Source organism: Sciurus carolinensis, chromosome 10 (assembly GCF_902686445.1).
Source record: "Sciurus carolinensis chromosome 10, mSciCar1.2, whole genome shotgun sequence".
In the NCBI taxonomy this organism is placed as follows: domain Eukaryota; kingdom Metazoa; phylum Chordata; class Mammalia; order Rodentia; family Sciuridae; genus Sciurus; species Sciurus carolinensis.
The window spans coordinates 128,062,540-128,074,569 of NC_062222.1; the positions used below are offsets into that span (position 1 = coordinate 128,062,540).

At 44.2% G+C, this 12,030-nt stretch overlaps 1 protein-coding gene across 1 annotated transcript; it reads right to left on the reverse strand.

The window, feature by feature from the left end:
* Positions 1 to 233: 233 nt before the first annotated feature.
* Clrn2 (clarin 2) lies at positions 234 to 9,020 on the reverse strand. Its single transcript, XM_047565809.1, has 3 exons — positions 8,768 to 9,020; positions 2,841 to 3,020; positions 234 to 499 (listed from the first exon to the last, which is right to left on the reverse strand). The coding sequence occupies exons 1-3, from the start codon at positions 9,018 to 9,020 to the stop codon at positions 234 to 236; spliced, it is 699 nt and encodes a 232-aa protein (XP_047421765.1).
* Positions 9,021 to 12,030: the final 3,010 nt, after the last annotated feature.

A 12,030-nucleotide genomic window follows, 5' to 3' on the forward strand; every position in this document is an offset into this window, starting at 1 on the left:
CTGGCAAGTGGCCGAGTCTCCAAGTCCAACTCCAGAGGCATAAGGGAGACTGCAAGTGTTTGGGGGTTCCAGGGAAGTCTTACTTCCTGGACCAGTGCCCCATCCCAGCCTGCTCCTTCCCACCCTTCCTACCACCAAGAACAGGGACATTAGGGAATGGGAAGACTGCCAAAGCTGAGGTCTCCCTCCCACTGGGGGACTGACTGAGGAAGGGCATGAGCAGGAGGAGGCCGTCAGTACAGGATGTCCTCGGCCGTGACTGTGGCCTCTTCAATTTTCGTCTTGATCTCAGGGAGGGGAATTTGACTGATGGCCACCACCACCAAGTTTGCCGCGTGGGCCGACGCACTGGCCACGCAGATCCAAAATGACTCTTCATACCGCTCCTCCACCACGACAAACTGGAAGAGCTTCTCCTGGAAGTTGGCGACTCGCTCCGTCAGGTGGTGAAATCTCACGGCGGCCATGAAGCTGGCGATGGCCAAGGCCACTGCTCCACCTGAAACCCAAAAGCTGCCTCAGTCACCACCGCTTCTCACAGTCCTAACAACTCTATGCGAGGTGGCATTTCTGTGCCAGGGGTAACAAACTTGCTTTGGGTTTAAAAACCTATTAGGGCAACACAGACTTTAATTTGTTTTAACAAAGCTGCAGCAAACCCACCCAGCCTGCGGGTGACGGGTGACCTGTGTGGGAAGGAGCATAAGCTTTATGTCAGATGGACTTTGAATCCTGGTCCCTCTAATTTCCCCCTTACTCAGCACCATTTTTCTTGGGGATCACTTTGGAGAGGTTCAGCCTCTAACATCTGGGATGTCTGTATGGACCTGAGGACTGTGGGGAGGTGACTTTTTGCAGGTGGGTTCCGCCCTAGGGCTGGACCATTAGGTTCTTAGCTGCTGAAGGCCTTCGAAGGGGGAAGTGAGGTAGGAGGGGAAGATGTGGAATTCCCAGCCTCATTTACCTCCTTATCGCTTGCTTGAAACTTTGATGTTCTTGGGTCTCTGTCTTTTCCTCTCTCTCTCACTGGGTGTATCCCTGTCCCTGTTCTGATCTAAATTAATATTTTCAAAAATGCATTTACTGTGCTTTTATTAGATTATTACATCCTCACCAAGGAGAATTTGGACACCAGAGATAACTGTAATGATGGAAACACAATTTACTTTTATCCTAAAAGCCAGGAATAAACACTTTGAACAGATTAGTGTATTTGGCTACATTTCTTTCCCTTTCATAAATTGGTATGATGGTGCTCTTACTTTAATTTTAAATTTGATTTTTTTCCCTTCACTTGAACATTTTTCCATATTGTTAAATGTTTTGGTACAGCCCAATTTGGAAATGGGTGCAGAGAATTTTATTCTGGAGACACACTGTACTTTAAGCATGACCTTATTTCTGGAAATCTAGATGGCTGCTAGTTTTGATATTGTAAGTTGTTGCAGTGAACACATTTATACACATCTTTGTGCTCTTGTTCTATTATTTCCTTAGCACAAATCCCTGTATGGAATTGTTCAAAAGCTATTCATATTTTTATGGCTTTTGACACTAAAGTTTTGTCCAACTGCTTGCTTTTTGTACTCTTATCAGTAGAATTTGAGAGTCCTGTCTTTTTGAGGAAAGAAATTAACAGAGATATGCATGTATTTACTGAGCAGGAATGAGAAATTTTTATATGCTAACCATTCTGAGGGTCCATACAGAGAGAAACAGGACACCTTTGGTCAGGACGTGGGCAAGCCACGTGCATAGGTAAATCTGCAGGAGCCAGCATCTGTAAGCATAAGCATGGTAATTGTTTCTAGATATTACATTATGATATATGATAAAACAACATGACCTGCTTTTATACTTTACCGTCTCCTTGTATTAAGTAAAAGTGGTGAGGGGTTATTGCCATAGTGATCTTCTTAGCCCTCATTTTGTGGGACTTCATTATTTTCATTACAGATGATTTGTTGAGGGCATAATTAACTATGAATCAATTTCTGTGCATCAGTATGTTCACACACATGCTTTTGTTTTGGAAAAGTTTTTGGTTTGGGAAATAGGTCACAATGGTTGCAAATAAAACCACTGGTCAATGAAAAGTCAAAGGGCTTCGAATCAGTCATTTTTGGGTTGCAATGCCACTCTTCTGCTGTATGACCTTTTCACTTCTCTGAGTGTGTAATTTACAGGCTCTTCATCTGTAAATATGGGTCTGACAAACCTCCTCCTAGGGATTGTGAGACTTAAATAAGGAATGGAAAATCCGCAAGCCCAGGCTTGGCACTTAGTGGATGCTCAGTAAGCGGCATCTAGCATCAGGGCCTGGAATAGAGAAGGTGTCTGAGGAGGCGGAAGCGAGAGGGGCAAGTTCAGCCATCAATGAGCCTGGTCCACAGTGCTGTCTACGCCCTGGGGGTGGGTGCTCTAAAGACACTGGAGGCTCAGTCTCTCTTCTTCTCCTCTGTACGGAGCCTGGAAGGACCAGCCTTTTACAGATGGTTCTGTTGCTTACATCGCCCTCCTCTTCTGCCATTGGTGCTGGCTCCGTCCAGCCCCAGCTTCTCACCCCCTCACCATGCCCACCTCTCCTGTCCTGGGCTCTCTGTCTTCTACCTTTCCCCTCACCCTGAACCTCTCCTCACAAAGTGAAGAATATTCTAACAACATAGTTCTTTATTGTGAAAAACTCTGCGACTTTTAGTAAAGAGGGCATTCCTGGCCACCAAGTGGCAGCTGGAGGCTGAAGGTGGACATTTAATTTCCTCTACTCTTTTCACCCAGCAACTTGGAGCCCGCCTGGTGACGATGTGGACATAAATTTCTGTCCCTATGGGGCTTCTTACCTGCCAGGACATTCCATAGGCAGATGCCTCGAGGGCCGTTGACTGCCCGGTAGGGGACCTGGACCATATTGAGGACGGCAAAGCCCATGCTGACCAGAGCCAGGGCCAAGGCCAGGAAGAGGAGCAGCAGAATCGTCAAGTGGAGGCCTGTATTGAGCTCCTTCACCAGGTGCGGAAAGACTGGGGAGAGAAGACACAGCTAGTATTTCAGTCAGAGCTTGGTCCTTTCCAGAAAGCCCAAGCTGCCTCCCATACGGGCTTCGATGGAGAAGACAGCAAGCTCTGGGTTTTCCAGAAGGAGTTTTCCTGAGATGAACTCTTGACCCTAGAGTTCCCAATTGTCAGTTGATGAGCAATCTTTTCTTCCTTGGAGTGACCACAACATCATCGACCTTGCGACTCTGAGATCCGCTGTGCACCGAGGCCCGTGAGCCCTGTTGCTGCCTGGGCAAGGTGGAGCTCATTGCCCCCAAGGACAAAGGGCGCTTAATCCTTGTGTTGCACAATATTTTATGAAAATACTAATTTTCTGTGTGAGTGTGGCAGGATGATTTGGTGAAAGATTCCTTTCTATTTGTTTCCTATTTACCACCAGTACTTACCGTGAAGACAAGATGACATATTAGAGCCCTTCAAATGTTGCCTGGGAGGGCAGCTTCCCAACAACGGCAGCGGTGGGTATTGCTGCTGTCAGTTTTACCCTCTGACTTGGGAAGAGTCCCGTGGCCTCTCTGAACCTCATTTTCTTCATCAGTACAATAGGGATAGTGATGGTTGCCTGCAAGTTGAGGGTGATCAGCTTTTGCTGAGCCAAGTCATGGGCTGAGCGTTTTAGATCCGATACCTCATTTAATCCTCATGATACTGCAATGACTATGATCTTACCAACTCCTTTACCCACAGGCTTGGAGACATGAAGGCTCTTGCCTTTGGGCAATGTGCCCCTAAATTCTACATGGGGTTATGGTCTAAATACTAGAGCATATAAAGAATTTCAAGTCAGTTTTTGCTAATTATAAATGAAAATGAAAGAACTCCTGAGCGTGCCTATGTCTCTGCAGACACTCCAGGGTTTCGGCTGAGCACCTCCTGGTGCAGCCTGGGCCCAGCAGGGTAGCCTCTGATTTGACTGGCCAGCCCTCTATGGACCCCATCCCTCCTCCGGGCCAGAGCTAAGGCCTTCCTTGTCCTACTCCTACTACTTCTGCCCTTGCCAGCTGCCTGCCTCCCTTTATTCATGAAAGTTGCCACCTTCCAAGCCTGACAAGGAAGGTTTTGTCTTCTCCTTAAGATGTCCTTTCCACCCACAGGGCCTGTACTCCGTGCTGACGTCCTTAGTTCTGATTGAACTTTCTTTCCAGTTTTGTGTTTCCATTTATTGTTATCTCACTGACCTTGGAAACTTTACCTGGGAAGCTGAGCTCCTTTCAGGGAGTTTGTCTTCCCAAGGCACCTGTCTTCCCTCTGTCTCCCTTCCCTTAGATTTTATTTTTCAGTCTTTCAAATCCTCAGCCTCTTTTTATTCCAAAAATGGTTGCTGACACTTGATTACCTAATTATTCTGTTGTCCCTTTCTCAATCGTGAAATCCTGAGGACACACAACTGGCACAATAATCCTCACCAAATCCTTAACATGGAGAATAGTCACCTGCATGATGGCAAAGTATAAAATATCTGCTAATACACCGTATTGAAGATGGTGTAGGGAAGAGGCACTCTCAAACCCTGTAGGGATGTTAATTTCTACCACCCTGTAAGAGGGCAGTTTGTCAGCATCTATTAAAGCAAGTTCTCTTTCAGGAATTTATTTTCCAGGCACATTGCTACACATGCTCAAAGCAGTATATGTTGGATGTTCATCACAATAGCAAAAGACGGGAGAAAAATCAACATGTGAATCAATGGGAGATTGATTTAATAAATTAAGGAACAACAATGCAATGTAGTTTTTTAAAAAGAACTAATCATACACACATGATGATCTTAGCCCATATCCAGATGAATTTAATAAAAAAACTGAGAAGTAAGCCTGTTAGAAGGTGGGGGAGAGGGAATTTTGGATGTATGGAGGGAGGTAGAGAACATGATCCTCAGCCTCCATCCTAGGAAGTGTATAAATTACATTTTTAAAAAATCTTCATCGGTAAAGGGTGAGTCTCATCTAACACCCACACTCACGTGCCACATGCTAGGCTCAGATCTCCCAGGGACTTCAGATTTTAGTTAGGGTGCTATTTGGTATAAACTGAATTCTTGCCTCTGGAGTTTCAGGGTATTGGTTCTTTCCATTTTTTTTTTTTTAATTTTATTGTAAACAAATGGGATACATGTTGTTTCTCTGCTTGTACATGGCGTAAAGGCTCCATTTTTTTTTTAATTAAAAAATTTTTTTCAGTTGTTGGTGGACCTTTATTTTTTATTTACTTATATGTGGTGCTGAGAATTGAACCCAGTGCCTCAGCCATGCCAGGCAAGCACTCTACCACTGAGCCACACCCCAGTCCCTTTCCATTTGTTTTTGAGGGTGGCTCTACCTGTGGTCCCGTCACAAGTACTGCCCCCAGAGAGCAGCTGCTCACTTCCTTCCATGTCTGTCCCATTTCTAAGAATTTTTGCTATCTCTGAAGTTTGTTTCCAGCCTGAAATGCATGACCATAAACAGATGATCCGTACATAAATGAGGACAGCTACCTCCCTCAGGCGCAAACTGTTTGCAGGCCCCGAACACACAGTCTTTCTTTTGTGCTCATAGCTACCCTCTCTCACTCTTACAGATGAGGAAACTGAGGCTCAGAGAAGATAAGTCGCTTTGCCAAGGTCACACAGCCAGGAAGCGCTGCCTAAATTACTCTGCTGCAGGGCTTATAGTTGAAAAGTCAGGACACTTGGATAACTAAAGGTTGAAAATGTCAGTAGTGGTATAGCTTGAATTCAAGAGGTTTTATTTTGCATTGGAATAAACATTTTGTATGCTTTAGAGCTACCTTACTTGAATGTCAGAATTGATTATTCTATCAGTATCTGAAGCTTAGATAATTTGTTTGCTCCTGATCCCAGTGAAGTGTGACAGTCTCTTTTGTCCCAGCAAGACAAATAAGCATGACACTGGAAGTCTAGACCCCTGGGGGAACACTTGTGGGGTGGGAAGAAGGGAGAGAACCCAAGAACTAAAAAACACAGCACACCTATTACGTTAAATGCTTTTACAGAAGTTATTCCATGTATTGATCTCTCTGATCCTCAGTTTATTTTCATCACACAATGAGCGGACTAAAATCTTTCTTCTAGCATACCAGGATGGAAGGAAATGAAGCTCAGGGGAGAGTCATGTGCCTCGTTTACTCTTCCTCCATTTCTCCTTCAGCACACGCGGTTGGAGGGAGACACTTGTGACTGGCTTTCTCCTGCCTTCCTAGCAGGATCCAGCCTGTAAATCCTCCATAACGTAGTTGAATGAGTGGACACTGTTAATGTTTGTCTATTTCTTTCTCCAGCCACCCAAGAGCAGGTTAACTTGTTTTGTTTTCAGAAGGTCTAGGTATAAAGAAAGACCTTCACCTTTCGTGATGAATAGTGATTGGGTTTTCCCTGTGATTGATGGGGAAGTGTTTCTCTTGGGGAGTTCCTGGGAGACCTTTGTGATGGTGAGAAAGGAGGTTGTTTGTAAGTGAGACCCAATAAAAACTCCCTGATCATAGGTTACAGAGCACTTTTACATCTTTCTCTTCACTGATCTGTGCAAGGGATATTTTTCTATAGATCAACATTAAGTGGCAGAGGTTGGTAAATCCTGACTCCAAGTCAGAGGTGGGAGAGTCAGATACACCTGATAGCTGCCTCCAGGCTACATTGTGCTGGAATAAAAGGCTCTAAATCTAAAGGAAACTAGATTTGCACCAGAGAACATAATAATGGATGCAGTGTCCCCAAAGTGCAGCAGTAAAGTCAGCTAATCACAAGGAGGAGCCTGGCCTCAGGCTCCCCATGAAAGCTTTCAAAGAGAATCACTAGTAAACTGAATGTCCCTCCTCTGGGACGACCTGGGGCAGCAGGAAACCAAACATTTTCAGTAACTGTGATACTCATGGCCAAAGATAAAACATCCTTCGAGCCTCTCACGCAGTCTGGAAGCCTCAGGGACCAGACCCTATTAGAGGAACCCAGAGGCACGGTGCCCCTGGGTGTCTTTTTGAGAAGGAAGAGGCAGAACAGAAAGGAACATTTATTGAGTTCCTGCAAACAGCAAACAAGAAGTACTCGTTTACTATGGTTTGTAACTGAGGCAGTTTAAATTTCTGTGGGCTGGGAATGGTGGGGGTCTCATCCTTAGGTTACCAACGGCACGTGAGGTCCAAATGATCACATCTCTTCTGGTTTCACTGACCGGCTCAGTGACATTCTTTGCAGCCAAGGGGATCCAGTTTAGAATCAAGGGCTGCATTTAACAGTGCACTTCCTTTATTTTAATTTCTTTGTATTTATATAAAGCTTTTAGGTTATTGATTCATTGATTGACACTGGGGTTCAAATTCAGGGTCTTGAGCATGCTAGGCAAGTGCTCTATCACTGAGCTACATCCCCAGTCATTTTTACTTTATTTTGAGAGTGGGTCTCACTGAGTTGCCAAGGCTGGCCTCAAATGAGAGATTCTCCTGCCTCAGTCTCTCAAGTTGCTGGGATTATAGGTATGTGCTGCCCTATCTGGCTTTAGGTTATATTTTTAATGGATCTCTTTTTCTGATACTCAGGTTCAATTCAATTGCTGAGTAAATAAAAATATGCTGAGATGTTTCCTGACTAAACAAAACAAGCTTACCTTTTCTTCACGTATACAAAGGACGACAATTTGCATTACATTGGTCAGTGGGTCCAACTTTTCGTTTTTATACGGGTTAAGATATGTACCCTGGCCAGGGTTCTAAAACTGTGACAATTCTGAAATACAAAAATCTAGTACTAAATAAAACTCCTGAGGCTCTTGCACCAGCCCAGTGCTCACTAAAGGCTTTGCAGGTCACTGTTCTCACCAACATTCTAATTTTTTGATTCTAAGGGTTTATAGAATGCTGTCTTTTCGGGTTCGTTTTTCCTTCCTGGAGCACTGTCCTAAGCGGGCTTAGATGCCTGCTTCACGTCTTTGAGGACTCTGTTGACATCCTGGGTGACTCTGATCCAAGGCTGAACTCAGGCCAACGCCAGTGTGTGCTCACGTTCCCTGTGAGCGGTCAAGTGCCCTGCTTGGGTCTCCCCACCAGTAGAGAGCCACTGTGCCTCAAAGCTGGGAAGGCTGATCCCATAATTCATGGGCAGAGGCCCTTTGTTTTTTCTGAGACCATGAAGCTTTGATAGAAATAGATGTGGACGCAGTTGCCACGTTTCCAGAAGGTTCATTTCTGCAGATGGTCTACACCTGTGAGTTGTGGTGGAGGACACCAGAGTCATGTGACATGCATCTGGCCCCTGGTTCTGCTGTTTCTGGCTGAATGACCTCAGGCAAGCCATGTAACTCCCCAAGCCTCAGAGTACTCCTCTGCGGAATGGGAACATTAATCATTCTTTCCTTGTCAGTGTGTTGTAAGGCTGAAGAGAGACAAGCCAGGTGAAGCCTTTGGTGGAACACTTGACCCCTGTAAGCATTCAAAATTTTAATATTGACTATTAAAATTTTAATAAGTATTATTAATAGAGGTAAGCTACAAACATATATAAATCCCTATTTGTAATGTTTCTATGTGCCTGTATTAAATAAAGGAAGGAAGTGAGTCTCTTCCTGGTAGTGAAGGAGAAGCCCCAGCGCACTGCAGACTTTGACATTATGCCCGAGATGGAGGCATCTGTCAAATCCCGCCTTTCCACATGAGCACCCTTGCAAATGAAAAGAAATAATACGTGTCTAAGTCAGTTTGCATGCCCCCAACATACTCACTGGTGAATTGGGACCGGCGGCCCCCGAGCCCGCACTGCCGCACCTTACACCCTCGGAAGAGCCCGTAGTAAATGTCCCCAATGAATTTGACCAGCTCTGGATCCGTGGCGTTGACCAGATCCACTCCAGTCTGACACAGGATTTTCCCACTCAGCCAGTGGGGCACCGCCAGGGCTATGATGATCAGTAGGAAGGAGGAGAAGCTGAGGAGAGATGCCAGCCCATACCATGCCTTTTTGAAACATCCGGGCATGCTGGAGGGTGCAGGTCATCCCCAAGGCCTCCGGGCAACAGCTGGAGTTGTCGATATCTTCTGGACACCATTTCAAGATTTTGAGTTCATCCCTTCGTCCTCCCTCAGTGCCGGCCTCCACAGTCCGGGCTTCTACCACCACATGCAGAAGCCTCTACAGAGACAGTCTTCCTCGCGCAGCGGAGTGTGTTACTGATGGAAGTAACCCTATCTCTCCCTCCAGACTAGGGTTTCAGCAGAGGGTTTAATTGTTCCTCGGTTCAAGTATTTAAACAACTCTGGTTTGGACCTTGTACTGACAGGGATGTTATTAACAAGCAAAACCAGGCAAACTTGACCACGAAGAGATGCTAACCCGTCTCAAAAAATGTACACAGTAGAAGAAAAACAAAGATGGAATGATGAGCTCTTGCCTGTGACCAGCAGGGCACAGTATCAAATGTCGATCTCTTTGATGTGTGCCCTGGCATTTCTTTCTCTAAAATGTCACTGCTGTCAGATGCCTAGAACTGTGAAAAACACCAGGAAATGAGCCGATTCTCGAGGATTTAACTAAAATGTGTAAATTGGGGCTTTATGGATTTATCACTGGGTGACACTGACAAGGGTAAAATTGCAATATGAATCTATTTGTGGACCCTGATACTTAACCTTCCTCTCCCCCTTCCTCCATGCTCCATGCTATCTGAAATGTGACAGGGAAGTGTGTGTGTGTGTGTGTGTGTGTGTCTGTGTGTGTGTTTAATATGTCAGCAAATAGTGTTTACACTGCTGGGGTATTTATCTCTTTTAAAAATGAAGATCTCTCTTTTCCTTTTAACCTGCAGGTTCTAGGAATGAATTATTATCTACTTTCTATTTTCTACTATGGCTTTTTAAATTTTGACTTTTACTGTACTTCTGAATGTCAAATTAATGTCACCTGTGACTGGCAACAGTCACTCTGTCAATATCCTAGGGAACAAAATTGAGCAGATATGGCACAGTAAAATTTCTTATTTGGTCACAGAAGTCTGGAGGGGACTCAAGAAGGTGCAATAGTCTTGGAATTTCGTGAGGGATGTGCTAGGGTAGCAGAGAGATGTGCTATAGAAATAATAGCTTCCTTCTTCATATCGGGGGCTCACATCCGCGGTTGTTCTTCAGTGAAAGTAAAGTACAACATTTCATCAGTTTGCATGGGGCTTTACCAAATGCTCCATCACCTGAAAAGCTCCACTAGCCCTTTTTGGTAGGGAAGGGGAAGAGATGTGCTGTTCCCGTCATTTCTGTTAAGGGTAAATTGGTTGTCAGCATATGGACTGTAATTCAGGTCTTTGAAATACAACAGTTCATCTGCATCCCAATGACCTTGAAAGAGCAAACTTGTTTCCAGTAATCAATGACATAAAACATAAAAAGGCTTAAGAAGACTGCTTGGCAATGAACTATTACTCAGCCACAAAGGGAAATGAAATGATGGCATTTGAAATTAAGTGAAATAGGCCATCCCAAAAAAACCAAAGGCCAAATGTTCTCTGTGATATGTGGATGCTAACTCACAACAAGGGGAGTGGGTGGGAGGGAAAAACAGAAGTTCATTGGATTAGACAAAGGGGAATGAAGGGAAGGGATAGGGAATGGGAATAGAAAAGACAGTAGAATTAATCTGACATTACTTTCCAATGTTCATTTATGAATACGAGACTGGTGTAACTCTACGTCATGTACAACCAGAATGCAAAGTTGTACTCTGTGTATGTATAATATGTCAAAATACATTCTACTGTCATGTATAACTAAAAAGAACAAAATAAATAAAATAAAAAAATAAAAAAGAAGAATTGTTGGCACTTTGATAAATGATCCATGTTAGCTAACATTCTTATTTTAATATTAAGCATGCTTTCAGAAAGCAGCATGTGTGTAATACCTTGGTGCCACTTTTTTTTTTTTTTGCCCTAAATAATGAACCTCTGTTAACTTTTGGTGTTTCAGGGGTTAAGAAATCATCTCCAGGAAAAACCTATGGGTAACCTGATTCTCAAGCCCTGGGTGTGCTGATTGGAGGTGTGGTTAAGCAAACTGGCTGCTGAAGATCTGGTCCTCTGGGCGAGAGTCTGAGACTGTCACACCTGAGTTTTCTGCTGGTCCTGGGATTGTTTAGTGGAGTAAAGTGAACTAGTGCACAGGTCACTTACTGGCATTGGCATTCATTGAGCTCCTACCACTTAGCTATGGTCCTCTAAGTACTGTCGTATTGTCATGGAGAAAAACTAAATGACCTCTCTGTTCATTTGCTCTTGACTGGCTTGAAAATCACTAATTTTGGAGATTGCACTGTTGGGCAAAACATTAATAGTCTCCCACTAGCTTTATTGTAGATCACACCTCTGACTATGGGTTATGATGACAGCAGCTGCCTAGATTACTCTTCTGGGACTGACGGCCACTTTTGCTGAAAACAACTCTTCCGTCCTGCCGGCAGATGTCTGATGAGACTGGAAAGGATGAAAGGCTTGGCATCTGTCTTCACCCAGTGTGTCTCCTTCCTTTTCTTCTTTGACTTTGGGTCAGATTCTACTCAGCACTGTATGTAGACATGCTGATCACCTGAGAACTGTTTTGCCTAAACCTTTATAATATAAACTATAATATAATATAAACCATAATATACAGTTAACTTGACCTCAACTCCCCTAGTCTTTATCCTGTCTTCTTTTTTTTTTTTGTGGTGCTGGGGATTAGAACCCAGAGCCTTGTGCTTGCAAGGCAAGCACTCTACCAACTGAGCTATCTTCCCAGCCCTTTATCCTGGCTTTAAGGCTAAAGACAGCTAACAGTCACTAAGACCAGAAACACTAAACCATGAAAGGAACAGAAAAATAACGTGGCACCTGAGTTCCTATGAGACTTCCACCTATTTCCAGAAAAGACGTGCATATTCCTACAACAGCCTCTTCCCTCTATCTTATTATTCATATCCTACATCTCCTCCATCCATCCCCTGGAGTTGAGAAGCTGACTGTGT

Excerpts from the sequence above, each read along its gene's own strand:
- Clrn2 (XM_047565809.1), bottom strand. The coding sequence starts at position 9,020 with ATGCCCGGATGTTTCAAAAAGGCATGGTATGGGCTGGCATCTCTCCTC. Across the intron at positions 3,021-8,767 it reads CCGCCGGTCCCAATTCACCA|TCTTTCCGCACCTGGTGAAG; the intron begins GTGAGTATGTTG and ends TTCTCTCCCCAG. Across the intron at positions 500-2,840 it reads CCTATGGAATGTCCTGGCAG|GTGGAGCAGTGGCCTTGGCC; the intron begins GTAAGAAGCCCC and ends TTTGGGTTTCAG.